The sequence below is a fragment of the Eleutherodactylus coqui genome, chromosome 10 (genome assembly GCF_035609145.1).
Source record: "Eleutherodactylus coqui strain aEleCoq1 chromosome 10, aEleCoq1.hap1, whole genome shotgun sequence".
NCBI lineage: Eukaryota > Metazoa > Chordata > Amphibia > Anura > Eleutherodactylidae > Eleutherodactylus > Eleutherodactylus coqui.
This window is the reverse complement of record NC_089846.1, coordinates 6,924,227-6,951,493: the sequence shown is the minus strand read 5'-3', so window position 1 is coordinate 6,951,493 and position 27,267 is coordinate 6,924,227. Positions and strand designations below refer to the sequence as shown.

Below are 27,267 nucleotides of genomic sequence, written 5' to 3'. Positions count from 1 at the left end.
CGCGCATGCTCCGTGACGCTCACATGACAGGCCGTGTTGTTGACATGGAAGACTAGGCCGCAGCCTTGGGCTGTAGTTCCTGCTCCTCCCTCTCGCGGAGGCTTGGAATGGGGGAAGGGTGAACTATGGCTGCCACTTACTCCCCGCAGCGGCGGGACTTCATGTCTGTCACCCTCATCCAGCCGGACGGCGGCGGCTACAACAACGGCAAGGTCTGGAGGCGGCGGTCGTGCTGGAGGGTGAGTGGGAAGGGTTAATGACCCCCGACATGCCTCTGTGCTAATTACTGAGGCCCTCAGGGGTTCTTTGACTGTGGCCCCATTTAGCAGGGTAACTGCCAGGGGCCCATGGCCTAGGGTGCCACCGCCCTGTGGTCGTCCGCGCGTGGTGGCGCCCCCTGCCGCCCTGTGGTCGTCCGCGCGTGGTGGCGCCCCCTGCCGCCCTGTGGTCGTCCGCGCGTGGTGGCGCCCCCTGCCGCCCTGTGGTCGTCCGCGCGTGGTGGCGCCCCCTGCCGCCCTGTGGTCGTCCGCGCGTGGTGGCGCCCCCTGCCGCCCTGTGGTCGTCCGCGCGTGGTGGCGCCCCCTGCCGCCCTGTGGTCGTCCGCGCGTGGTGGCGCCCCCTGCCGCCCTGTGGTCGTCCGCGCGTGGTGGCGCCCCCTGCCGCCCTGTGGTCGTCCGCGCGTGGTGGCGCCCCCTGCCGCCCTGTGGTCGTCCGCGCGTGGTGGCGCCCCCTGCCGCCCTGTGGTCGTCCGCGCGTGGTGGCGCCGCCGCTCTGTGGTCCCTAAGTGCTACAATATGGCGGCCACTAAATGTTTCACCGCCTGCCGCTGTTTCTATGATCCCTTCCACTGGGGGAGCAGTAAATGCCTGCAGCCTTGTGTGTGGGGCAAGACAGCGGCGGGCAGTGCCAACCCCAGGACACGTACAGACGCCTCACACTGCGCCCGCTCTCCTGTATGCTGCTGCAGCTCTCGTGTTACCCGCTATCCTACAGTAGACCAGCAGGGAGGGGGTTAACTGCACGTGACTATATATGTATATAGCTGAGGGATAGCGGCCTGCGTGGGGCATGGAGCAGAGACTTTATCCTGAGGGTGAGGATCTACCACCTTATGCCATCACCACCGCACCCCGTTACACATAAGCAGGATGGCCCCTTACCACTTAAGGTCATTGTCGACATATCGGTAGCTCCTCCCCATTGACAGTGTTTGTGCAGAGTAAAGGCCCATTTACTGCTATCACTGCTCACAGCGGGCGGCTGCAGGAGATTTCACTCCTCGCTCCCCCTCCTCTCTACATTGACTTAACATAGCGGCTGTTCAGTACTGAGCGGCTGCTGTTTACACTGAGTGATCAGATCATCGCCAATCGGTTATGCAGCATTAATGGGCCTCAGGCCGCCGGTCCGCAGGCGATGATCTCGCTGTGTGAAGCTTTCCATAGCAGTGCTCTGCTCGCTGGATTTAAATGGCGGCATGCTGCGATTGCCGCGATTCTCCGCAGTGAGCCTCTCAGCTCTTCCCCCTCATCCACTGCGGCAGAATATTGCTAGTGATGTTCCGCCTCGGCCGTGGACAGGGGGCCTTAGGGAGCCCATCACAGACGGGCTGATACATGACTTGTCAGAGTTACTCCGAGCTGCCTGTAGTCCGCAGTGATGGCCGCCGCTCCCCCCGACATCCTGTCTTGTTTTGCAGAAATGGAAGCAGCTGTCGAGGTTGCAGCGCAGCATCATCCTCTTCCTGTGCACCTTGCTGGCCTTCTGCGGGGTCGTCTCCTTCTCCAACCTGGGCGAGCACTGGAAGAGTAAGTATCGTCTGTAGGGTCACCCTGTTATGCATTACACACCCAACACACAGGGCTATACTGCCCCACATAGGGGACGGACGGCTTCTTGATATAGTTCATTTACAGAGACTGTATACAACTGTACTGCTCCTGAGTTACATCCTGTATTATACCCCAGAGCTGCACTCACTATTCTGCTGGTGGAGTCACTGTGTACATACATTACTTATCCTGTACTGATCCTGAGTTACATCCTGTATTATACCCCAGAGCTGCACTCACTATTCTGCTGGTGGAGTCACTGTGTCCATACATTACTTATCCTGTACTGATCCTGAGTTACATCCTGTATTATACCCCAGAGCTGCACTCACTATTCTGCTGGTGGAGTCACTGTGTACATACATTACTTATCCTGTACTGATCCTGAGTTACAGCCTGTATTATACTCCAGAGCTGCACTCACTATTCTGCAGGTGGAGTCACTGTGTACATACATTACTTATCCTGTACTGATCCTGAGTTACATCCTGTATTATACTCCAGAGCTGCACTCACTATTCTGCTGGTGGAGTCACTGTGTACATACATTACTTATCCTGTACTGATCCTGAGTTACATCCTGTATTATACCCCAGAGCTGCACTCACTATTCTGCTGGTGGAGTCACTGTGTACATACATTACTTATCCTGAACTGATCCTGAGTTACATCCTATATTATACCCCAGAGCTGCACTCACTATTCTGCTGGTGGAGTCACTGTGTACATACATTACTTATCCTGTACTGATCCTGAGTTACATCCTGTATTATACCCCAGAGCTGCACTCACTATTCTGCTGTGTACATTACTTGTCCGGTACTTCACGTAGGCCCGATGAGCCAGACAGATGGGACTAACGAGGGTTGGGACCTGCCAGGCGTTCACCCCGCACACCCCGCTGTCCTGCCGGCCCCTAAAGAAGCAGAAGACCTGGATCTGAAGTTACCCCAGCCGCCGCCCCTCCCCCAGCAGCAGGTAGAGGTTGTTTTTTAAGGTTTTTCAGGGGGATTTGTTGGCTATGTTTTCACTTTGTGTTGTGTTTGCAGAAGCCCAGAAGACCAAATAAGCGCGGACCACCGAACCCGCGGCCGCTGCCGGACAAGGGCCAGAAGCTGGAAGATAACGAGCAGCGGCCGGACGAGGCGGAGAACAACCAGCCGGTCATCAGGTAGCTGCAGCACCATCTGCTAGTGCGAACCCCATCCCTGTTGTCACAGATGTCTGCTGGTGCCGCCCTTTAACCCCTTAGTGACGCCGCTTACTGCGGACTTAAAGTCGTTCTCACACAGACGGTTTTTGCAGAGTTTTAGGGCGCATGTGAAACACCCGCTAAAAATGCTGTAAACCGTCTCCGCTGATTCCAGCGGGGCTCCTCAGACGAGCATTTGAGCGCGGCGTTTCTAATGCCACGACTTTTGACCGCTGTCGGCTCTATTTTAGTGCGTTTCAGCGGGTTTGTTTTTAATGTATGTGTTTTTGTTTTGCGCCGCATCACTTGTTGCTGTCGACCGTGTTTGAAAACGCCGTTCAAAAACACTGCAGAACGCCGCGTGTAAACTGCCGCCTGCGTGAGGCGGGCCCGAGGGCGCAATGGGGGCTTTTCATCTCCACTTTTCAAAAGCTATACCTTTCTCTTTCTGTCCGCACGGCCGGATGGGGGATGTCTGTGTGACCAGCTGTAGGGTCATTGGTACCGTTTTTGGGTACATTTCATGTATTGTAGAACTTCTATTACGTTTTTTGGGGGGGGGGCAGGAAAAAAAAAAGCAAAGAATTCAGCAGTTTTTATTTTGTGTTAGTCGGGCGGCATAAAGGGCGCTAAGTGTTTTCTGCGCGTCGGTACGGTTAGGCTGCATGTCCAGCGTCCACGAGAGGAGAATCAGAGCGATTTTCCGCTCGTGGGATCTAAATCGCAGCATTCCGCGATTTGCTGCGGGAAGCCTATGCCCCCCCCCCCCTCGTCCCCCGCGGTGGCCCTGGACGGGGGGTCCTTATGATAATACCAAAATTCTATAGACCTATTTATTATTTTGGGTTTGGAACAATAAAGCCCACACAATTTTTTTGTGTTTTTTAATGCCTTTTATTTTTTTACATCCCTGCGCTCCCGGTCCCGTTGTGTTTCTCCGTGGGCGGAGCTTTGTGGGGCTTGTTTTTTGCATGGCAAGCTGTCGTTTTGAGTACAGAAGGCGTTGTTTATCACTTTCAATGCTTTTTTTTTTGAGGAGGCGAAATGAACAAAAAAATCAGTTTTTTTAAAAATCGTGTTTGCTGCGCCCCAGAACGAGCGTGATTAACTTATTTTACGGGTCGTTATATATTCGCAATACCAAATGTGAGTTTTAAATTTTTTTTTCTTCTTTTTAAACGAAGAAGGGAAAAGTGCCCAGAAGTATTTGTTTTTACAATTTTATTTTCTTATGTTTTTTTTTTCCCCCCTCCCCTTCTTTCTTTACATTTTTATGTCCCTGTAGGGATTTTGAACCTGTGAAGCTATCATCACTCTGATAATACACTGCAGTACGTCTGTACTGCAATGTATTATTGCTTGTCATAGCGATGACCGGCCGTGGCAGACCCAGGTGCCATATTCTGGCATCCAGTTGCCGCAGAAACCCATTGGCCCTCCACAGTTACATGGCAGAGGGCTAGTGACATAATAGAGGGAGCACCCTCCCTCTGTGAACCCTTTATGTGCCGCGATCAACATTGATTGAGGCATTTAAGGGGTTAACAGCAGGGATTTGAGTTCTCACCGATCCCCACTGTTGCAGCAGGAGGCCGACTGTCAGTCACAGCCAGGCTCCCAATGCAGATGGTCCATCCATAGGACATTTGTACGTCCATTTGCAGGAACTTCTTCCCAGCAAAGACATAACTTAACCCCTTCCCTTTCTAGGATGTAAATATATATGGCATTCCTCTACAGTATGTACTGTCCCTTTAAGAAGATTGTCTGCTGTTTGCTACAGTGTATCAGTGTAGACTATGGGCTGACCGCAGCAGCAGAGATCCTGCCTACAGTGACACGTTGTAGCGAGACCTGTGACGGCCGGACTCGATCACGATGTAATCTCCAATCTTTGCATGTAAATAATGCATGTTGGCGTTCATTGACAGCAAGCAGATATGTTGAACATAAGTGTTGCATATATTTCTACATCTCGGCACAGTGTATTGTCTGTGTTGTTGCAGCTGGCGAGGAGCCGTGATAGAACCCATCCAGACATTGGCACCGTCTCCAAACAAAGCCCAGGAGCCCTCAAGGGCCCCTCAGGACGCCCCCGAGCAAAAGGAACCAGGTAGGGTGAATGCGTGTAACATGCAGTTAATGACAAGTTCTGCAACTTTCTTTCTAAAACCCCTTGTGTTTAACCCCTTCCTACCCTGGGACTTACAATTGCGTCATGGTAAGCAGGTAGTCCCTGCGCGTTGACAGTGATGACGTGAGCAAAGCAGCTGCGCCTGCGCCATTAATTGCAGGAGTCTGCTTTATTATACAGTTGACACTCTGCTTTAACAGCCGGGATTGGAGAGAACTCTAATCCTGGCTGTTCAATGCCTCAGACGCTGCGGCACATGATGACTGCTCCATCTACATAGTTAGAGGGAGAGGGGCTCCCTCTGTCACCCCCAGTGGGTTTCTATGGCAACCACAAGCTCTCTGCTTTCTATAATAATTGTTGTCAGCAGCCACGTGGTTTTCGGCTTCTGGATGTTAAGCAGTCAATGTTACCATTCACTGACAGCAAGCAAAGGGCTTGACATGAGTGGAACCGCTTCATGAAGTGAGACACTTGCACAATGTATGTATGTAATGTATTTGTCTGCTGTGGTCTTCCGCTGTAATCTGTTCCTTCTCACCTCCTAGTTCCGATCAATGAGCGGCAGGAGGCGGTCATCGAGGCTTTCCGCCACGCGTGGGCCGGGTACAAGGAGTTCGCTTGGGGTCACGACGAACTGAAGCCGATTTCCAAATCCTACAGCGAATGGTTCGGACTCGGCCTCACCCTCATAGACGCGCTGGACACCATGTGGATTCTGGGCCTGAAAGACGGTGATTAGATCCTCCCAACCTCTCAGAACAAGATTGTAGAAGAGCTTTGTGGTTCCATTCACTGCTGTCAAGACTTCTGCTAGCTGACAGTGAATGGAAACAATTTATTTTGTTTATCCAGAGGCTGAAAATCAGTCTTGTTCTACCACAGCTGAGCATTTGCTACAATTGTATCCAGTCTGGACAGTCTTCTGTGAGCTGCAGGCTGAGACAATGTAACAAACTATCAGAACTGGAGAGAGACTTGTGCTGCTGATGTGTTTACCTGACAGAGGATTGTCTAAGCAGGATGCAATTGCAACAAACCCTCAGCTGTAAGAAGGATTAGGCCTGGACAGGGTTTTAAACCCCTGGATTTAAACACTGATGTATTCATTCACTTACAGCAAGTTGTGGTTTGATGTTGCTTTATGGAGGTCTCCGCTCTCAGACCCCCGTTAACATTTCTCTTTCTTTTTCCTGGATAGGGAATAATGTCTGATAGTTGGGGGTCCAACCGCCGGGACCCCCAGTGCTCCACAGAGCGGCACACCTGAATGCCCCGTGTGGCTGCCGCTCCATTCATTTCTACGGGATGGAGGGAGATGGATGCACTCTATCCTAGAACTGAAAGCAGCGGCAGTCGCACATGTGCACCACTACTTCATTCACAGGGGCATGCGGGGCGCACAGATCTCAGGAACGCTGGGGTCCCCGGCAGTCGGACCCCAATAATCAGATAGTTATCCCCCGTCCAGTGAGGAGCATAACGTCCTGAGGGGTGCGTTCACACATGGCGGATTTTGCTTCGGATCTGCATCAGATTTCACCCTTTCAATTGCAGAAGTGAAAACTGCTACAAACTTATGTCAGAATGTGTGCGTTGGGAGATGCGAAAATCTGAGCCCGTTCCTTTGTCTGGTCCTATAGATGAGCGATGTTCTCCCGCGCTGTGCCATGCGCCATCTTTTCCCGTTCCTTGGAACGCTTTGCCTATTGATTTCTGTGGGGCCTTTAATGCCTGCATGCCGTGTGATGTGTGTGCAAGTGCAATGCCAGGTTTCCCATTAAAACCAATAGGAATCACTTCCAATCTTCCGTCTCGCGTGAAACTCGCAATGCGTTTTTGCCTGAAAATCGTCTCGCATCCTCGGGTAAATCACATTTCGGCAGGAGCGATATCTGCCTGTGTTTCTCGGCCCAATATCGCGCTCGCCTGTATGTAGGTAGCCTAGGTGATGGATATTGATGCAGATTTAGGGGTGGGACTTTCCTCAGCATATTTATGAAGATTATGTGTGAACGCCCCTTAACCCCTTAATGATGCGGCTTTATTATTTTTGGACTTTCAAACAAATCAATCCGGTTTTATTCTTCTATTGACGTCGCTGAAAAACTTAAAAAAAAAATGTAAAAGTGGAGTCCAATGGAAAAAAACCGCAATTTCGCCAACTTTGAGTGGTCTTGTTTTTATGGTATCGGAGCGTCCTATGGTTTCTATTACCGTAGTACTATTTTGGGGGTCATGTGACGTTTTGATTGCTTTTTAATAATTTTTTATTTTTTTTTGGTGATGGGGGTGAAAGCGCGCAATCCTGACGTGTTATTTTTGACAACGTTCACCATGTGGGATAAATTATGTGTTACTTCGTTAGATCGGACTTTTATGGATGCGGAAATACCAAATACGCGTTTTGTTTTTCTTTTCTTAGTTTTTTTTATTAATATCAGAAAAGAGTTTTTGTTAAAAGAAAAAATAAAAACCCAAACTTTTAATATCTTTATGCATTCTGCCCTCTACATTCGACCGAAACCGCCCTCCCAAAAGAATCAAATGACCTGATGACAGCCAAATCGAGGGGCGATTACTCCTTACTGATCCTCCTCGACCTCTCCGCAGCATTTGACACTGTCGACCACAAGCTCCTCCTCAGTATGCTTCGCTCCATCGGCCTAAAGGACACTGCTCTCTCCTGGTTCTCCTCCTATCTCTCTGACCGCTCTTTCAGCGTCTCCTTTGCTGGCTCTACCTCTCCTCCTCTTCCCTTTGCTGTTGGGATCCCCCAGGGCTCGATCCTCTGCCCCATCCTCTTCTCTTCCTTTTGCTGTTAGGGGCCCCCAGGACTCGGTCCTCGGCCTCTTCCTCTTGCTCTTGGGGGCCTCCAGGGCTTGGTCCACGGTCCAGTTCTCTTCACCATCTACACACCTCAAATCGAACAAACCTTTCGCAGATTCGGCCTCCACCTCTATGCTGACGACACCCAGCTATACACCTCTTCCTATGACATCTCTGCACCTTTACTCCAAAACATCAACGACTGTCTGTCCGCTGTCCAACCTCACCTCCTCACCATACTTCTCTAGAGAGCACCGATCCTCTGGAACGCTCTACCCCAAAACATCCGGCCAATCCGCAATGAGCGGAACCTCAGACGCACCTCTTTATAGAAACATACCAAACCTCCTGACCTAGTCCTCCACCCCCACAATATTGCCCCCTGCCCCTCCATATGGCTCACCACTTTTGCCTGTCATGTACCCTTCCTGCCCCGCACCACCTGTATATCGCATGTTATCGTCGCATTGCTGTGTTCCCCTTGCTCCACTGCCTGCCCCTGTATCTTCTGTCATCACCCCACCCCCTTTGTTTCCAAATGATTAAATACCACTGTTACCATGCAACTTTTGTGATTTCTGTAATTTTCGTATTGTTTGTGTTCCTCATGTGCCACGAAAGAGCTGCGGAATAAGCTGGCGCTATACAAATAAAGATAATTATTATTAAGTGGCCTGGCCCAACCGCAGCTCTACTGACCTGAATTCAGAACATCACAGGGGTCTACAATGTTCTGAGCCAGTAGACCCGCCGTACGGCGCTCGACCGTAACAAACACATAAATGCGCCCATAATAAGTTTGTGTGAAACCAGCCAAACTCAATATGTTGTCCTTTTAACTCTATCTCTTCCCTCCCCTGTCAGAGTTCCAGGAGGCGCGGGAATGGGTCGCCACCACGCTGACCTTTGATAAGAATGTTGACGTCAACCTGTTTGAGAGCACCATCCGCATCCTGGGAGGACTGCTGAGCACCTACCACCTCACCCAGGACTCGCTGTTCCTCAAGAAGGCGGTAGGTCACGCTCTGTTACACACTTTGTTGTTTGTTTAACGCCCGTACCTGCAAGGGATTGTTCGTGAGCAGTGGAGCGTAATAAGGTTCAGCGCCAGGCGCTAAGAGGCGTGGAGGAAGAACAGGTCATAGCTGTAGCCGGATCTTCAACCTGTGAAACTGCAGCTGTCAGCAAGGACATGCTAGGAGTTGTAGTTCCACAACCGCTGCAAGTTGCAGAGCCCTGGTCTACAGGAAGTAGCAGGGTGATTGCAGGGCCCTGGTCTACAGGAAGAAGCGGGGTGATTGCAGGGCCCTGGTCTACAGGAAGAAGCGGGGTGATTGCAGGGCCCTGGTCTACAGGAAGTAGCGGGGTGATTGCAGGGCCCTGGTCTACAGGAAGTAGCGGGATGATTGCAGGGCCCTGGTCTACAGGAAGAAGCGGGGTGATTGCAGGGCCCTGGTCTACAGGAAGAAGCGGGGTGATTGCAGGGCCCTGGTCTACAGGAAGAAGCGGGGTGATTGCAGGACCCTGGTCTACAGGAAGAAGCGGGGTGATTGCAGGGCCCTGGTCTACAGGAAGAAGCAGGGTTATTGCAGGGCCCTGGTCTACAGGAAGAAGCAGGGTGATTGCAGGGCCCTGGTCTACAGGAAGAAGCAGGGTGATTGCAGGGCCCTGGTCTACAGGAAGAAGCGGGGTGATTGCAGGGCCCTGGTCTACAGGAAGAAGCGGGGTGATTGCAGGGCCCTCGTCTACAGGAAGTAGCGGGGTGATTGCAGGGCCCTGGTCTACAGGAAGTAGCGGGGTGATTGCAGGGCCCTGGTCTACAGGAAGTAGCGGGGTGATTGCAGGGCCCTGGTCTACAGGAAGAAGCGGGGTGATTGCAGGGCCCTGGTCTACAGGAAGAAGCGGGGTGATTGCAGGGCCCTGGTCTACAGGAAGAAGCGGGGTGATTGCAGGGCCCTGGTCTACAGGAAGTAGCGGGGTGATTGCAGGGCCCTGGTCTACAGGAAGTAGCGGGGTGATTGCAGGGCCCTGGTCTACAGGAAGTAGCGGGGTGATTGCAGGGCCCTGGTCTACAGGAAGTAGCGGGGTGATTGCAGGGCCCTGGTCTACAGGAAGTAGCGGGGTGATTGCAGGGCCCTGGTCTACAGGAAGAAGCGGGGTGATTGCAGGGCCCTGGTCTACAGGAAGAAGCGGGGTGATTGCAGGGCCCTGGTCTACAGGAAGTAGCGGGGTGATTGCAGGGCCCTGGTCTACAGGAAGTAGCGGGGTGATTGCAGGGCCCTGGTCTACAGGAAGAAGCGGGGTGATTGCAGGGCCCTGGTCTACAGGAAGTAGCGGGGTGATTGCAGGGCCCTGGTCTACAGGAAGAAGCGGGGTGATTGCCGCTATCCCTTCTGGATGAGAACTGTTATGTCACCATCTAGTGGCGAGCAGAGGAATTATCTCTTTTCTAATGTAAATAGAAAGGCAATTTTCTAACCTCCCTGCAAACTCATCCTGATGACGAGATTCTGCCGAGTTACTTCATAGTCCCCAATTACAGGGAAGAGGGGATGGGACCTTAAAGCGACCCTCTGGTCCTGGCCAAGCAAAGATGGCTGCACCGCTTCTCTGATTACCTGATACACACTGCTCATGTGGGCATTAGTGGTTGACTACTGATGCATAGTAATGCACATTGTGCATCGGGTAGTCAGAGAAGTGGTTCAGCCATCTTTGTTTCTCCAGTACTGTAGGGTCATTTTAACCCCTTCCTACCCCAAGGTATAAATGTACGCCCTGGGAGGGAAGGGGTTCCTGCAAATGGGTGTAGACTTATGTCTTATGAATAGCACAGAAGCTGAGCTGTGAAAAATAAGACCAGCCTCCTAAAGTGACAGTGCATACTGCAGAGGAATGGCAGGTTACTTAACCCCTTCCTGCCACAGGATGTAAATAGATGTCCTGGCTGGGAAGGGGTTCCCGCGAATAGATGTACACCTGCACCCTTTGGATGGCGCAGGCTCAGAAGCTGAACATGCGCCATCATCAGTAAGAGCCGGCTGTGACTGACAGCCACTGAGGATCGGTGAGAACAAACAGTCCCACTGTTAAACCCCTAACATGCTGCAAACCATGTGACTTACGGCATGTAAAAGGCTCACAGAGAGAGTGCGCTTGCTTGTTGATGTCATCGGCCTCCGCCATTTAATTGACAAAAAACTAGCCGAATTGAGGTGGTTTTTTTTTTGGGTTTTTTTTCTCCCTGCCCTACAAAACAATAAGGCCGGCTTCAAACGGGCAGATTCCAATTGTGGAATCTGTGATCGAAATCCGCACGGAGGATCCGCAGCAAAACGCTGGCATTGAAAAGCACGTTAAATCGCTTTTTCTCTCACACTCGCTGATACGAACTGCATATTCCGCGAGCAGAGGAAAAATCGCAGCTTGCTCTATTTGGCCGCGGATTCTGTTCGGACAGCCCCCTTTGAAGTCAATGGAGGCCGTCCAACCCACAGCCCATACGTAATTAAGAATTGCGTATGGGCCGCGGGTAACTGTATGAGCGCCAAGCATCGGCGTGGGATATACAAACATAAAAAAAAAACTGTACTGTGCATGACTGGTGGCGAGCCGCCGCGGTCATAAGCAATACAGAAAACTCAGGTACGCAGGGTCTCTGGCCGGGCTGACAGCCGGAATCCAGTTCGTTCGTGTTAAGCTGGCCTAAGCTATACAATACATTGTAGGAACCCAAAAATGGTACCAATAAAAACTAGAACGCAAAAAGCAAGCAAAATTATGAGTAAGTTGATGGAAAAATAAAAATGTTATGCCTCTTAGGAGGTGAAAATCCCCCAATAATCTTCGCGTCCTAAGGGGTTAAATAGCGCCATCTAATCTATCGCCATTTGGGGGCATTCAGAGGAATTGCCATCCCCCTCATACGGAGATGAATAGAGAAAGCACCTCAAGATGTTCCGTGATTGGTGGCTCCGTTACATTTGCGTACGTTTTACAGTGTATGACACAATGTGACGTTGGCGTCGCATCCGTAACGATTCCTCCAACCGCGTCTTCTACAATGTCTGCTTTTTCTTCTGTCCTCCAGAAAGACATTGGCACTCGCCTGCTGCCAGCCTTCAACACCCCATCCAAAGTGCCTTTCTCCGATGTTAACATAGGAAAGGGTACTGCCCATCCTCCACGCTGGACGTCCGACAGCACCGTGGCTGAAGTGACCAGCATCCAGTTGGAATTCCGAGAGCTGTTCAGACTGACGGGAGACGAACAGTTTAAGGTACTCCTACATTTGTTTTAATGTCCCTTCTACACTGAATGTACCCTTTTTTTAGAGACCCCTATGTAGCAGTATGTTGGACCTCCCTTGGCCTTCAGAACCATAGCAATTCCTCATGATGTTCATCTGCAGATATCGGAGGAGCCAGAATGCGCCAGAAAACTTTCTTCGCACCATTACTGCACCTCCACCTGTCGGACAGGAAGGGGTCATCAATTTGTGCTGCTTGTGCCAAATTCTGATGAAATTAAACAGAAAAAGTCCTACATAGTGCAGAGGGACCAAGTGAGCACAGAGATACGTAATGCAAATAGGAATAATGGTACCTCTACCGATTGTGCGGGGCGACAACACGTTAAAGCGCAGAGCACTCCAGCAGAAGTCTGCACAACGGGACAGTGCGCCATATTCTGACCTCCCATCAGCTCGGTGCATACAAAGGCCAAAGGGGGATCCACTTTTAGGCCACACTCACACAGGACTGCAGCAAAGCGCTGGAAGTTCAATCATGGTGCTTTGCCACGATTTTACTTTCATTTTCGGGGGCAACGTTCCTGCCTCCGACAGCGGCTTTAGCACATCGCATCATTGATGAGGTGTGCTAAACGCAAAAAAAATAGTCTGGCAGCGCTCGAAAATTGTGGCGCTCGATCATATGTCTGCGAGGCTCCATTGAAATCAATGGGAGCGCTATACCGTAGTGTTCAAAACGCCACGGTAATCGCAGAAAACAACGTCTGTGTGAGAGTGGACTTGGGGCCTCCGGTGACCGTCCATCTAATCACCACAACTCTCATCATTTACATATCTGCCTGAGATGGAGCCGCAGGACGGGTTCTGCAGCAAAACCTCAACTTCTTCCAGTTGCGTGATTGTTTTATGTACGTATGTGTATTCGCCGGAGGAAGGATCCTTAGAAGATCCGAAAGCTCGCTGTAACAACATTAAAAAATAGAATAAAGATGGATCCTGTCAGATTTATTCGCCGTTGTCGGTACAATCGCATTGGGAGACAAACTGAAATCATCTAGATGGAGAAATAACAAAACTAAAATAATGTGGTTGCACAAGTGTTCACGCCCTCTTATATTTGGGGGCGTGGTTGTGTTCAGAATTGGCCAATCACATGTAACCTCCTGATAAGTAGTAGTCAGCACTCCGCCCCCAGTATTTACAGGGATTCGGGGTCACCATATAAAGTTCTTCTAGGGGGGAGGGGCAGCTCTGCGGCTGGAACTGGGGCTTTAGTCAAGGGGGAGGGAGTTAGGAACCGTTCCAAATATCAGTCCATTCTGGCTCAGAACCTTCAGGCCTCGGCTAAAAAGCTGAAGATGAATTTCACACGACAGCAACCCAAAGCGGACCTCCACATTAGCCAAAGAATGGCTTCAACAGTAGAAGATCAGTAATGCCCAGCCAGGCCCAGGACCTGAAGATCTGTGGGTGACCTGATGGGGGCGCTACACATCAGATGTCCTTGCCATCTAACAGACTTGTAGCTCTTTTGCAAGGAAGAGCGGGCAAAGATTTCTAAGTCAAGATGGGGCGTGCTGGCAGACACCGACCCAAAAGACTGAATGCTGTCGTAAAGTCAGAGGGGGCATCAACAAACCATTAGTTTTAGGGGTGCAGATTTATGCATCCACATTATTTTAGTGTTGTTTTTTTTGTTTTTCTTTAGTTTTTCCACCCTAAATGATTTCCGTTTGTCTTTCGGTGGCCTTGTAAGGTAACGGCTCACATGGAGGGGAAATCCGATTGTTTAACATGACGACAGCCTGGCATTTTGCCCGGGGTGCAGACTTCTTACATCCCCTGTAAGTGTATATGTAATATTTTCACTTTCTGTTCCTTCAGACGGTGGTGGATCAGGTCACCCAGCACGTCCACAACTTACCTGGCAAGCGTGACGGCCTGGTGCCCATGTTCATCAATACCAACAGCGGCCAGTTCAGCCACCTTGGCGTCTTCACGTTGGGCGCGAGAGCCGACAGCTACTATGAGTATTTGCTTAAGCAGTGGATTCAAAGTGGCAAAAAGGAGACCTCGTAAGTTCCTCCACAAATCGCCCTGTTAACCCCTTAAGGACACGGCCTATTTTGGTCCTAAGGATGCAGCGTTTTTATTTTTTCCATCCACGTGGCCGTATGAGGGCTTGTTTTTTGCGTGCCGAGCTATAGTTCTGATTGGTACATACGTATTGAAAAACCTTTTTTATTTATTTTGTTTTTTTACAGCGTTAACAATGCAGCATAAATAAACCTTTTTTGTCGGGATGGTACGATTACAACTATTGCCATTTTACATTTTTATTAGCTGCTCCCTCTATGAACCTTTTTACATCAATGTACATTGATCACAGCATGTAGGGGGTTAACAGCAGAGATCACGCTCTCCTCGATCCCCGCTGTTGCAATCGGAGTCCGGCTAGCAGTCACGGTTGGCTCCCGTTGCCAGATGGTGAGCGCTCCCTTCTGTGCCCGCGCCATCCGCAGGACCTACGTTTACATGCTGTCGCGTTAAGTGCCATGTACCAAGGGCATTAAATTGCGTCCTGTCGCATTAAGGGGGGATGGAATTTCTGCCCCCTTTTGAGATGGGTTTGACAGGGTTTCTGCCCCTTATGTTCTGCCACTTCGTCTTTTGTAGCTTGTAATGATCATGGCATCTTGGTATCTGCCCGCAGGTTCTTGGAAGATTACATGCAGGCCATCGAGGGCGTCAAGAAAAACCTGCTACGGAAATCTGAGCCAAACAGACTGACCTTCGTTGGGGAACTTTCTCACGGGCACTTCAGCCCCAAAATGGTGAGGACTTGTGTGTTATCGCTTCTTCAAATGTTTAACTGTGGTGAGTTGTTACAGCACAGATCTGCCACATGGTGGCGCTGACAACATTCCCGAATGGCACCTGCTGCTCTTAGTTTCAGGTTCCATTAGGACTGTTTGCAGCGATCGCCCAACAACAGTAAAGCGTTCGCATCCCTGCTGCAATCACACGACCGACGTTGTCACTAATAGTGTCTTCCTCTCCAGCAAACCTAATGTTTTCTCTTCAGTGTAGAGGCCATCATGGCTTCTAACATCCAGTGACGGACAGTAGATCTGAAGCCCCCACCCCCTCCCCGCTGACTGCACTGTCAGAAACCGCTGCTAGCGACCCGGTGTGGAGAGGACTCGGCTCTATACACGCTTCACGACCATCGGATGTAAATTTACACTAAGCGGTCATGAAGTGGTGTGTGACAAAGATGGCTGCTTCTCTGACTACCAGATGCCCGCTGTGCACTAGTATGCATCAGTAGTCAGTGGACCCTACATGCTGCTCACATGCGCAGCGCTGGCCAATGAGAGTGTAGTGTAGACTACCGATGTACTAATACAGTGTTGATCAGGCAGTTAGAGCAGCGGTGCGGCCATCTTTGTTTGTCCGGGATCAGAGGGTCACTTTAAATCAGAGTTGACCCTGCAGACCAAGGCTAGTTGTCACCATTGTTCCTGCAGCTCACTGTGACTCTTACTCTCTGCTTTCAGGATCACCTCGTCTGCTTTCTCCCGGGGACGTTGGCCTTAGGGGCACATAATGGCATCACCAGCGATCACATGGACATTGCCGTGGCCCTCATGGAGACTTGCTTTCAGATGTACAAGCAGATGGAGACCGGTTTGAGCCCCGAGATCTCTCACTTCTTCCTACACGCTGCAAAGGGGAGTAAGGACATAGACGTCAAGGTGAGTCCTGTCTAGCCTCGTGGTGCCTTTTAAGGTTCCACCGCTGAGGGGTAGAGATGAGTCCCAAATACAGAGTGAGGCAAAAGTATGGACACACACGTTTGACTGGTGAAATAATGCATAAATTGACTTCCAATGTGTGAAAGTATTAATGGGGAGGGAGGCTGCAATTTTTTTACATTTTTTTTTGGTTGAGGAGACTTTTTCAGTGGCCATTTTTGAACTGCACCTTATTGAATTCTGCTCAGAGTTTTCAAATGGTAATGGATCACATGACTCCATCAGCCTTGGCTAGAATTTACTCAGAAACGCACTGGAAGTGTCAATTTGTCCTACTTTTACTTGTTTAGGAGGTAAGTTAAGGCCGCTTCACAACGTGCTTTACATGACGTGTTCGATGTGCCCACCATTCTACCGGACGCACATCGTTAAAGGAGTTGTACCGGAATTTCAAGTTATCCCCTATCCTGTGAATAACTTGCCGATAGCTGAGGGGCTCAGCGCTGAGTAACCACTGATCTCAAGAACGGGGGTCCCATATCTCCCATCCTCCTCACTGTGCAAGCGCACCAGTCCTCCATTCTCTTTAAATGGGACCGCCCAGATATCCGAGCTCAGGTATTTGGTCAGCCTCATTAAAATGAATGAAATGCTGACTGTTCATATGCGGCTAGTGCTTCATTCAGCATGACGTCCCTGCAGAATGAAAAGCGACCCCATCAGGGACAAGAGTGGGACGTGGGAGTCCTGCTTGCAAGATTGGCGAACTCTCTCTGTGATGAGACTCCCACCGATCAGCAAGTGATCCGATATTCTGCGCATAGGGGATAACGTGGGTTCAGGCCGCTTTCCTCCAGTCTTTGTGAACACGCTGATATTTCTTCCGTAGGATTCGCCGTTTCATGTGACCCGTGTTTGGTATTGTTTCCGCCAACATAAGGGACATTAAATGGCCCCAAAGATAAAAGTCCAAAGGCGTTAAGTCTGGCCACCTTGGCTGCCATTCTACCAGACCTCTACACCCAATCCAGTGCCCTGGGGATGGCACATCCAGCCATCTGTGTACAACCCCTGCCACGTGCGGAGGTGCGCCATCCTGTGGAATGTTACATGGGAACTCGCTGCTCTCGTTGGGCACAGATGGGAATATGGTATGCTGTAACATCCGGAGGGACTTCACACCGCTAAGTGGTCCATCAAGGAAAAGAGGCCCTGGATGTCAGACACCATTTACCAGCTGTGTCCTTGTTTAAGGTCCCCTTTACACGAGAATATGCACGCGCCTCAGTGCAACATATTTGCGCACGGAATGACTCTTTTCTGCACACGTATCGGCATATTTTGCAGTTTTTTTCCGACCGCAAAGCACATTCCTTTGTGCACGGCGAACAGACGCGCTGACAGATATGACTAATTACTCGGCGTTCCAGATGTATTCTTTTTTCCAGCAGGATCTCCTAGTGTATGGCGTACGCATTTGCCCAACCCCATTGACTTCAGGGACTCAGTGCGTAAATGTGCAGAAAAGAGAGCAAAATCCGGACATGCGAACCATCCCATTAACCCTTTCCAATCCACTGTCTGACTTCTGAAGACATTATGATTTAAGGCTGTACAGCTCCGATGTTGGAAAACATCCGTCAGGGTTCTCTTACTGTGTATTGCCAGCCTCTCTGCTGTCGGAGCCTATCCAACGTGTCACCTCATGCAGTACTGGCTTTAGCCAGCATATAGCGCCGTTGTATAACAGCAGAAAAAGAGTAAGCCCCCTAGGAAAACCAGGATACAAATTGGATTGGAAAGGGTTAAGATGAATGAGTTCTAATCTCTGCATATTGCGCAGATACGTCCGTGTGAAGCCAAGCTAACTCCGAAACTAGTAAAGATTGGGCAAAACTGGCACACCCAGCGTGTTTGAGGAAGTATGGCTTCACATTTGCTTTTGAACCTTCCGTCGGGCGTCACGCCTTAAGATACTGGAAGAAAAAGTTCTGCATGCAGCGCTGTCTCTTAGGTCCAGAAGCCGGGCAGCTGAGTAAAAACCAAACGGACCCCATTATAGTCAGGACGCAGCCCTCCGCCCACGGGGATTCTCCTTTCCTGTTCTCCGAGCGCAGATGTGAAACCACCTTAACTTCTACCCACGATTGATCCGACAAACACCTGAGCTGAATTCTATACGGTTCCGTTCATAATGGCTACCGAAAATGTCTCCTCCTCCCAACAATGCCGCTATCCTTCCAATTAATACTTTCACACATTGCTAGTCCATCTCTCTCCTTATGACACCAGTTAGGCCGGCCGCGTGGTAAAATATTGCGTGCATAGCGCAGCGTTTTACCGCTGTGTGAACCGGTGTACCTCCGCTTATGGTAGTGACTTTTCACTGCACACGGCGGCATATCTCGCACACGCTGTCATGCGCAGTCTGACCTTTTATTTTTCTGCTCTGCTGCTTAGTGACGTTGTATATACACCGCAGATACACAATGTAATACGCGGTAAAATAAAATATGCTGCGTTTTTGGGGGGGTGGGTTGTAATTTTTTTTTTTTTACACTCTTATTATATGCCTTGCATATACACAAGTGTGAATGAATCCGTGAAAGCAGGGCACTTACATTGACTCCATTCACCGCTTATTATGCGAGTGTATATTGCGCACATAATACACAATGAAATTACGCTCTTGGGAATTAGGCCTTTGGTGTGTACAGACTTTTGCCTCACCCTGCATATATTCTTGTGTCTTTAATGTTGAGCATCTTGAGATCACTCTGCCTTGTCCCCCTGCAGGCTGCGGACAGACACAACCTCCTGCGGCCGGAGACCGTGGAAAGCCTCTTCTATATGTATCGTTTCACCGGCGACACAAAGTATCAGGATTGGGGCTGGGAGATTCTCCAGAACTTCAACAAGCACGCACGGGTATCGTATCCATTCATGTTGGGGGCTTCTAATGCCAATACATTGCAGACTGGACCCCATTCTAAAGTTCAGATTGTACAGAAACCTCTCTTCATACACTGATGTGCCAAAAGTCTTAGGATAGCGGTATGCGCATGCTGATGCTCCGGAGCGCCCCCACCTGGTTAAGCTGTAAGGTGATATCTTGTGAGGTTGAACACCTGCCAGCATGCGCATGGCGAGGCGACATGAATTATCGGATGAGGCCTGATAGGGGGCGCCAGACAGATGGGGCGTTCCATTTTTGAGGTTGTCCAGCATTTACCAATCTCTCCACAATGTCATAGAGGTCCACGTAATGTAGAGGAAAGTCCTGGCAGCATGTAGAGGTGCTATATAATACACGCTTTATTCTCCCATCACACAGAGAAAGCAACTGTCTGTGTGTGATGGGAGAATGAAGCGGGTATTTTATGTAGCCCCTCTACATGCTGCCAGGATTTTCTTCTACATTACGTGGACTTCTGTGGGAGTGCGGTTTGGACTCTTGTCTGGCTGTTGCATTTGGTGGCCCTACCCAGATTGGGTTTTTCTGGTGCTGCTGACACACTTCGTTATTTTGCATTTGAGGAATGTCATAGAAGGGGTCGCCACCCACAGGGGACCCTGCAGCGGCCGCCCACGGATGCTTAATGGTCACGACCGGTAGTGTCTGACTAGAATTGTCCATGTGGACAAGTCATATTCAGCACAGGAGGCCTCCCCACACGTACATCCCACAGGTCAGCGCAGCGTTCTTTACCTTCCATGGGATCTGGAAGCAGAAGACACCAGTGAGCCTCTATTATCACCCCGACCTCGGACACAGCGCCCCAACTGGACACTAGAGGACTGGCAACATGTGACGCGGTCTGATGGGTTACGGTACCAATTATTTTGGGCTGATGGTAGAGTTTGTGTGTGGTACGGACCCCAGTCGTCAACAAAGGCACCAGTGGGGGGCTCCATACCGGTTTTGGGGGGTTCTTATGGCATGGGTTGGGTCCCCTGATCCGTCACATCAGTGACCGCTGCCCGCTACGTATCACTGCTTGGTGACCATTTGCAGCCCTTCATGGACTTCATAGAACCCCCACAATGATGGATATTCCAGCAGGATAATGCTCCGTGCCAGTGGGCCCAAGCTGTCCAGAACTGGTTCTGTGAATGGCGCGGCCGGCACGGTCACCCAACGTGAGCCAAATCCAGTATTTAAGGAGTGTATACATTCACCCCGAGATCCTGCACCTACAAATACCCCGGAGCTGTGGGTGGGGGGGCTTCTAGGCGGCTCAACATCCCTCCAGACGTCTTCCATCCACTTGTGAAATCAATGCCACATTGAATTGCTGCTTTTCGCCGGACAAGAAGGGTAATTGCTTGACATTCATTCCTATCCCATGACTTTTGGCATGTTGGTATATTTCTCACAGCTGAGGGGTAGTTACATTTGTATCTAGTATACACAGTCTCCAGACTGATACATGTTACCTACACTGATACATTGTAACAAACCCTCAGAGAGACTGATGTGATTATATGAGGACCTCTCTGTGTAGCGAGGACACCAGACTAACACTCTCCATCGTATCAGGTCCCATCCGGCGGCTACACGTCCATCAACAACGTCCAGAGCGCCAGCAGCCCCGAGCCGCGCGACAAGATGGAGAGCTTCTTCCTGGGGGAGACCCTCAAATACCTATTTCTGCTTTTTTCTGAAGACGTCGAACTGCTGAACCTGGACAAGTATGTCTTCAACACCGAGGCGCACGCGCTCCCGATCTGGACCACCTAGCGTGGAGATAACGCGGCGCCTGGTGACGGCTGCTGAAGGTCTATAACCCACCATGGTGAACTGTGGGGTCTCCGATAGAAGAAACGGGCGCTCGTCTGTGTGATCGCTGCTTTATCTTTCCTTTTATACATGAGGTGTCTGGCGTCAGGGACGTGTGAAGGGCGAGTGTAGACGCTGCCAAAACCCAACTCAGGACTAGAAGCCTGGACCTTCTGATAGTGACTGGCAGGGAAGCGTCCGGTGAAGGAGGTGATGTACTGATCGGCCATGCGTCTAAATGGGTCCAAAATTCTAAAAGGGGCTAACCGCACTATTTTGCAGCGTTTGTTTTACGTACGGACCTTGGAAGTCTGCAACGGCCTGACCGCCGGTCTCTGGAGCCGAACTCGTAGCACCATAGAATGGACGCTGTAAAAGGTAGTGTGGACGAGCCCCTAATTCCCCTCATGCAGTCATAGGGTTAAAAAATAATTTTACTTTTTGGGGGTGGGGGATTTTCTTTTTTGCGCTGTTGGTGGGGTCTGCAGTTATCTCCGCACCTTTATTATAAGGCCGATCTCACACGGGCGGGTCGGATTCTGCATGCAGAGGAGCCTGCAGGGGATCCAGCTCTGACCATGGCGTCGGCGTGGAGATGTGTCTGTATTGCCGCTGGTCCGGACGGCTTGCCTTCAGACATGGGCAGTAGAGATTTTTTATTTTTTTCAAATCTTATTTTCTTGCCATCGCTAGGTGAGGACGTGGGTACCCGTGACCTGTCCACTATGTCAATTGGGTATGAGCTGTGGGTTGGGTGGCTTCTATTGACTTCAATGGAAGCCGTCGGTGCGAAATCTGCAGAGGAATGGAGCATGCTGCAATTTTATTTCCGCAAGTGGAAATCTGAATCTCCGTCCGCCCATCTGAGCAGCCATATGTCTATGCTCTACTCCTGTTAATGGATGCAGAATACCGTGGATCGTCCGTGCCGGTGGTGATTGCGGATTCCGCAATCCAAATCCGGTCATGTGGGACCGGCCTAAAGCAGCCGGCAGATAACATTAAATCCACCATTGGCAATAGGTGATGTGTGCAGCTAACCTCCTACCCCTCCCTGCACAGGGCATGGCACACTATTCTTATGCCCAAGTACCAGAATTCTGCCTGTTTTTTTAATCCTAAAATGGCATCCATGACTTGGTTCACATTAACTATGTGATGCCCGCCTCTGGCGAGGGGTTTTGTCCTAGATGTCAATAAACGCCATGCAACAAAATTTTAGTGCAAACTAAAGCGAGCGCTTGGTGGTGCAAAGTTGGACACAAGTGTCTCTATGAATGCGCCAAATTTATCATCCTGCGTGAGCCGCTGTGACCTATTTTTTAGGGTAGAAGCACACGGTAATGGTCCGTGTTGGAAAGGTTTGTAGCGGTTCTCAGCGGCCGTCCGTAGCGTGTAAGTGTAGATTTCTGCTGTGAATCTGCATCAGAGCTGCCATGGATCTGCGCGAGTCTCGTTCACTAGGGCTGATCTACGTGCGCAAAACCCCATGCAGATTCTGTATCAGGGGGAAAAAAGCCGTCCCTTCTGCTGTGCCTTGGCTTTCCTTGCAAATGAACGGAACGCGTGGAATTGATGCAAAGTCCATGTAAAATCCGTGGCAAATTGCCATGTGCACCGGCCTCCGGACTCCTTCAGACATGGCGTAGCTACGGGATTCGCAGTGCAGAATCTCTATTGACTTTCATTGGGGCATTCAGATCTGTGGCGTTCGCACGCATTAAAAAAAAAATGCAGCGTGTCCTATTTTGTTCCATATTACAGACCGAAATAGCCCATTGAAGTCAATGGGATGACGCAGATCCGCAGCGCATTCTCAGCGTATTCTCAGCGTATTCTCAGCGCATTCTCAGCGTATTTGCGCATAAAATCAATGGGACCTCCTTCCTTCCTTCCTTCCTTCCTTTTTTTTTTTTTTTTTTTTTGCATGAAGGGCGAAAAATATGCATTGAACATGAGCGTTTCAGGCTGTGAATACGCAGGATATTTGCAGACCAGAACTGAATATGTCCGTCGGACTGTGTGAACGAGCCCTTATGGTGTTCTTGCACTGGAAGGAAATTGGCCAGTTGTGAGCGCCGATCCTGGACAAACAAAGATGGCCGCACCTCTTCTCTGACTACCTGAGGCACACTGTGTTGGTATGCATCATTGGTCTAAGACGTTACATGCTGCTCTGATTGGCCGGTGCTGCCCACGTGACCGGCATGTGACGTCTTAGACTACCGAGGCATACTAATACAGCGTTCCTCGGGTAGGCAGAAGCGGAGCGCCCATCTTTGTTTGTCCAGGAGCTGCGGGTTGCTTTAATGCCACTTTCACATTTGCGTTTATATTCAGGATCTGATTGGGAGCAGATCTCCCTGTCTGAACGGATCCCTCCTATAATGAGACCAAACTGTGCGGCACGGACCCCATAGACTATATAGAGGGGTCTGCCCGCTCCCGTTATACCCTGCAGCATCTTCACAGAGGAAATAATGCAGATTGTTGCGCTAAATTGTCTCTGCTTTTCTGCCTGAGGCTCTGGACGCCGCCTCCAACGCAGATGCGAATGTCGCCTTCGTGTCCATTTTAAAATACTGAAAAAACTCAAATGAACAGAAAGTGTACTTCCCAATTTTTGAGGGATCCATTTGATGGATCTGCCAAAAAAATTAGAAGAGAGATTTCAGTCCTTTCCGTTTTTTTGTAAAACAAGACACCAAAAAAACCTGATAAAAGTTTAATAACATTACAGAAAATGTAATAAATTCTCTTATTGTAACCGCCACCAGGGGGCGCACACTTCACGATTTCCGTGTCAGTCGTACAAGCCCATGTGGTGAGCGGCCCCTAGTGGTGGGAACCTCTATGGCTGTGTGAAGGTAATTTGGGGGATCTGATCCTTAGCGTTCTGGACCTTTTTACGCGGCAGGTCGCACTTTTAACGTTTTAATGTCTCAGGAATGACGCCGTTTGAGCTGAAGATTAATCAGGACCGGACGTTGGTCAGGCAGGAAGCCGTCCCGCTTGTTTTACTGGGGAACACTGTGACTAAATCCACTATAGCTGTGACCGTCTGTAAATACGGAGGGCTGGAGATGGCGGTGGAGAGGTGGCGAACAGGAGTCCTTTACTTTTATGCTTGGCACTCTGATTTAAAGGGACAGCAGTCCTAAAATGTCTCTGCATTGGGGGTAGTTGCACACTTCAGACCACCCCTTTCCACGTGTTCTATTAGGGAAGTGCAATTGCAGCCCCCTCTGTTAGCTGCAGCTTTTTTTTTTTCTTTTTTGGGTGAGTAAAGGGTTAACATGTGGGGGTGTATAGAATCGGGTGCCCCTGGATGTGAACCAATGTGTATAGGTAATTGCGCCGATGCTAACATATACTGGGGTGCATCAGGTGTTGCAATGTATCATGGGATACGGTAACCTTGTAGCGCAGTGTATACAGCGCCCCCTAGCTGATGCAATATATTGCGGCTGGGCGACTATACACGACGGAGCGGGGTGACATCATCGCTCCGCTCTGCTCCTCATTAACCAAAGTGGCCGTTACCGGTAAAGTGCAATTCAGGATGTAAAGGTACCTGCTGCGCCGGGCTGTATATACCATCCTGTTAGTCTTATGGGGGGGCTTCCAGGGTTATGTATGAGAAGGGTCATATAATATATTCCTCTTATTATATATATAGAGTTTCTATAAGAGCGGAGGTGACTTGTATATAAGTGCAGATGTAGATATTAACCTCCTCGGTTCAGGCCAAGAATACAGAACACTGCTCCCCTCTGCTGGTGAAACCATGGAAGTGTCACATTTGGGTTGCAGAACTACTTTAACCCCTTCGTGACCGCAGTACACCTTTCTACTGACCTCTCTAATAGGCTTTACACCCACACATTTTTTTTAAGGCGGGGGGGGGGGCTAAGAGGACTACTGACAGCCAGGCTCCTCCTCTAACTATCAGGAATGGAGAAACCTCCTGATCTTGGCAGTTTAACCCCTTACATGGTACAACCAATAGCAACTGCTGCAGATAACGGGGAGAGGGCTCTTTTTGTACCCATCGGCACCCAGCAGTGCATTTGCAAGGTACCAATGGGTTTCCATAGCAGCCAGAAGCCTGACAATGGTCTCCATGTCTGCCATGTAACTTAGCCCATTAAGCCCCGCCTCCGGCAGAGTCTAATAGGCTGCTGTCATAGTAAAATGCACTCGATAGGTAATGCAGTGTATTATTCTAGAGATTGTACAATCGCATCGTTGAGGTCCCCTTCAGGGACTAAAAAATGTAAAGGAAAAAAAAACATTTTAAATGGATAAAATACTTAAAAACCGCGACAAATAATCCGTTTTACTGCGTTTGTAACGACCCAGGTAATAAAAATGTATATCTCACTTGGTCAACGCCATAAAAACTTTTAAAACTAACGCCACAATCGCTGCTTTCCTTCTGTTCACCTTCCAAAACACGCAATTAAAAGCGATCCAGAAGTCTGATGGACCCCAAAATGGTACCAATAAAAACTACAACTCCTCCCGCAAACAACGAGCCGCACAGAGCCCCGCTGCGGGAAGGGAGAATGTTCTGGTCTTACAATGCGGCGATGCAAAGTCAGTTGGTCTTCTTTAAAAATGTGTTTTCATAGTAAAACATTAAGAATCTCTAAACTCTGCCGCAGGAATCACGCCGATCAGACAAAGGGATCAGGTTATTTATACCGGATGGCGAACGCGGTAAAACAAAACCCCCAAACAATGGCGGACTATCTGGATGTAACGTCTCCAACACGTTATATGGACCCCGGAGTGCGGCCAGTAAAACACACAACTCCTCCCAAAAACCGATCCCCCCCTTCGCCCATGTCAGCAACCGTTATGGCTTCTGCAATGAAAATCATGCGGTTTTTAAGGTGCAAAATAGTCCGGTCACGAAGGGGTTAAGGGCGCCCGTGGATCCTTCGTGCAGCTCTGCTTGAAGCGCAGCTCCGCATCCGATTATATCCACGGTATATTGGGTTACATCTTCTACCTTCACTTCCAAATCTTCGTTGTGCGTCTTGGACACGGTCACAACCCCAGCAGGCTAGTGTGACCCCCGCATTACACTGCAGAGGTGCAAGATGTGCTTGATCTAAACACGACATCTCCCACAATGCACTGCAGCAGAGCCTAGACTGTGGCCCCTTGGTAACACAGGGGGTGCAGCGAGATTTGATTTCTGCTCTGGATGTGATTGGAGTGTACGCAGGCGGAGTTGCCCTTTAAGGTATGATGGGCGCCATTTTTTTTCTTTCTATTGGATGTCATCGATCTCCAGCAGCTCTTTGTTGTGACATGATGGAAATTATCCCTTCCGGATGTGAAGGTAGGTAGATGGGGTATAAGAAAGGGCTGTGCTGATTGCTCTCTAGTGACACTGGTGGTGGAGGCAGGTCCTGCAGGCTGGCCTATTTAGTACAAAGCCTGACTACTTGGGGTACTTTTAGATGGGATGACTGTCGAGTGCCCAACAGTCGCCCCAATGATCATCAGGCCTCCGCTTTCGCACAGGAGTGATAACCGCTCACTGAATGGAGGCGGAGCGCGCCGGCGATCTACCGCTGCATTTACAGTAAACGGGCCGTCCTATATAGATGAGCGGCTGCCTGTTTACACGGGACGATGGATGAATTATGGTTGGCCGTTCAGTCGGTGGCAGCGTTCACATTAAACAATTGTCATTCGGTTTCATACAATCCGGTGATTAGCTGAATGATGATTGTTGTGTAAAAGGGCCCGTACCCTACAGGGTTAATATAAGCAGGAAACACCGGGAATTGTGGGATCCGAACAGCCCTACTTCCATCGGAAGGGATGCCCAAGCCCCGTGTAAATGAGGGAGTCGCTCATTGCTGGAGGTTCATATTCCGTCATTCCACTTACACAAACACCAAATCCAGGGCAGGTTAATTATAGAGAGCGCCCCCCGGTGGTCGGGGACTGCGGTCGCCTCGTGCAGCACATCAGACTTTCATTGAAACTGTGAAATAACTTTCTGTTACAGGTTTTTATTTCTTGTTTATAACTTTCACTACAAACAGTACAAAGTCCGAGCCCCCCCCCCCCCCCCCCCCCCCATCCTCTGCAATGTAAGGATTGGCTTCAGTAAAGATCACTTTGAGGAACCTGTCGTGTGCCGAGTGTTATTGCTGTGTTTGTGTGTGTATATATATACTGTGTTCTAAATTCCCGTCATAGAAAGTTAAATGATACAGTTCTGCTTGCCACCACAAGGCGGCGCTCACTGCATATGCTATACATTTTGATCCTAGTCTGCAGTGAGCTCCTTGGCTCCCCCTATTGGAGGCTGCATGCATACAGAATTGTTTCATGTTACACTGTCCATGCTGGGGATTTGCTGGCGGCCGCAGCAGTTTGATCTTCTCTGCTATAGAATATCTGCCTCTTTATACGAAGGCTGCTCTGCCATTCAGAACCCTAGTAAAGGTTCTTATAGACATGA

General features: G+C 49.9%; 1 protein-coding gene across 1 annotated transcript; it reads left to right on the top strand.

The window, feature by feature from the left end:
- On the top strand, positions 1–26,929 carry MAN1B1 (mannosidase alpha class 1B member 1). Its single transcript, XM_066580127.1, has 13 exons — positions 1–239; positions 1,700–1,808; positions 2,665–2,810; positions 2,882–3,003; positions 5,031–5,137; positions 5,707–5,892; positions 8,852–9,000; positions 12,078–12,266; positions 14,124–14,314; positions 14,953–15,073; positions 15,800–15,997; positions 18,794–18,925; positions 20,538–26,929. Exons 1-13 carry the CDS (start codon positions 126–128, stop codon positions 20,736–20,738), a joined length of 1,965 nt encoding a protein of 654 aa, XP_066436224.1. The 5' UTR covers positions 1–125; the 3' UTR covers positions 20,739–26,929.
- The last annotated feature ends 338 nt before the right edge of the window (positions 26,930–27,267 follow it).

What these genes read in the sequence shown, in the direction of transcription:
- MAN1B1 (XM_066580127.1), top strand. Translation starts at nt 126, where the DNA reads ATGGCTGCCACTTACTCCCCGCAGCGGCGGGACTTCATGTCTGTCACC. An exon ending in CGCCCCTCCCCCAGCAGCAG is followed by an intron (nt 2,811 to 2,881) that starts GTAGAGGTTGTT and finishes TTGTGTTTGCAG; the next exon opens with AAGCCCAGAAGACCAAATAA. An exon ending in CGCTGTTCCTCAAGAAGGCG is followed by an intron (nt 9,001 to 12,077) that starts GTAGGTCACGCT and finishes TCTGTCCTCCAG; the next exon opens with AAAGACATTGGCACTCGCCT.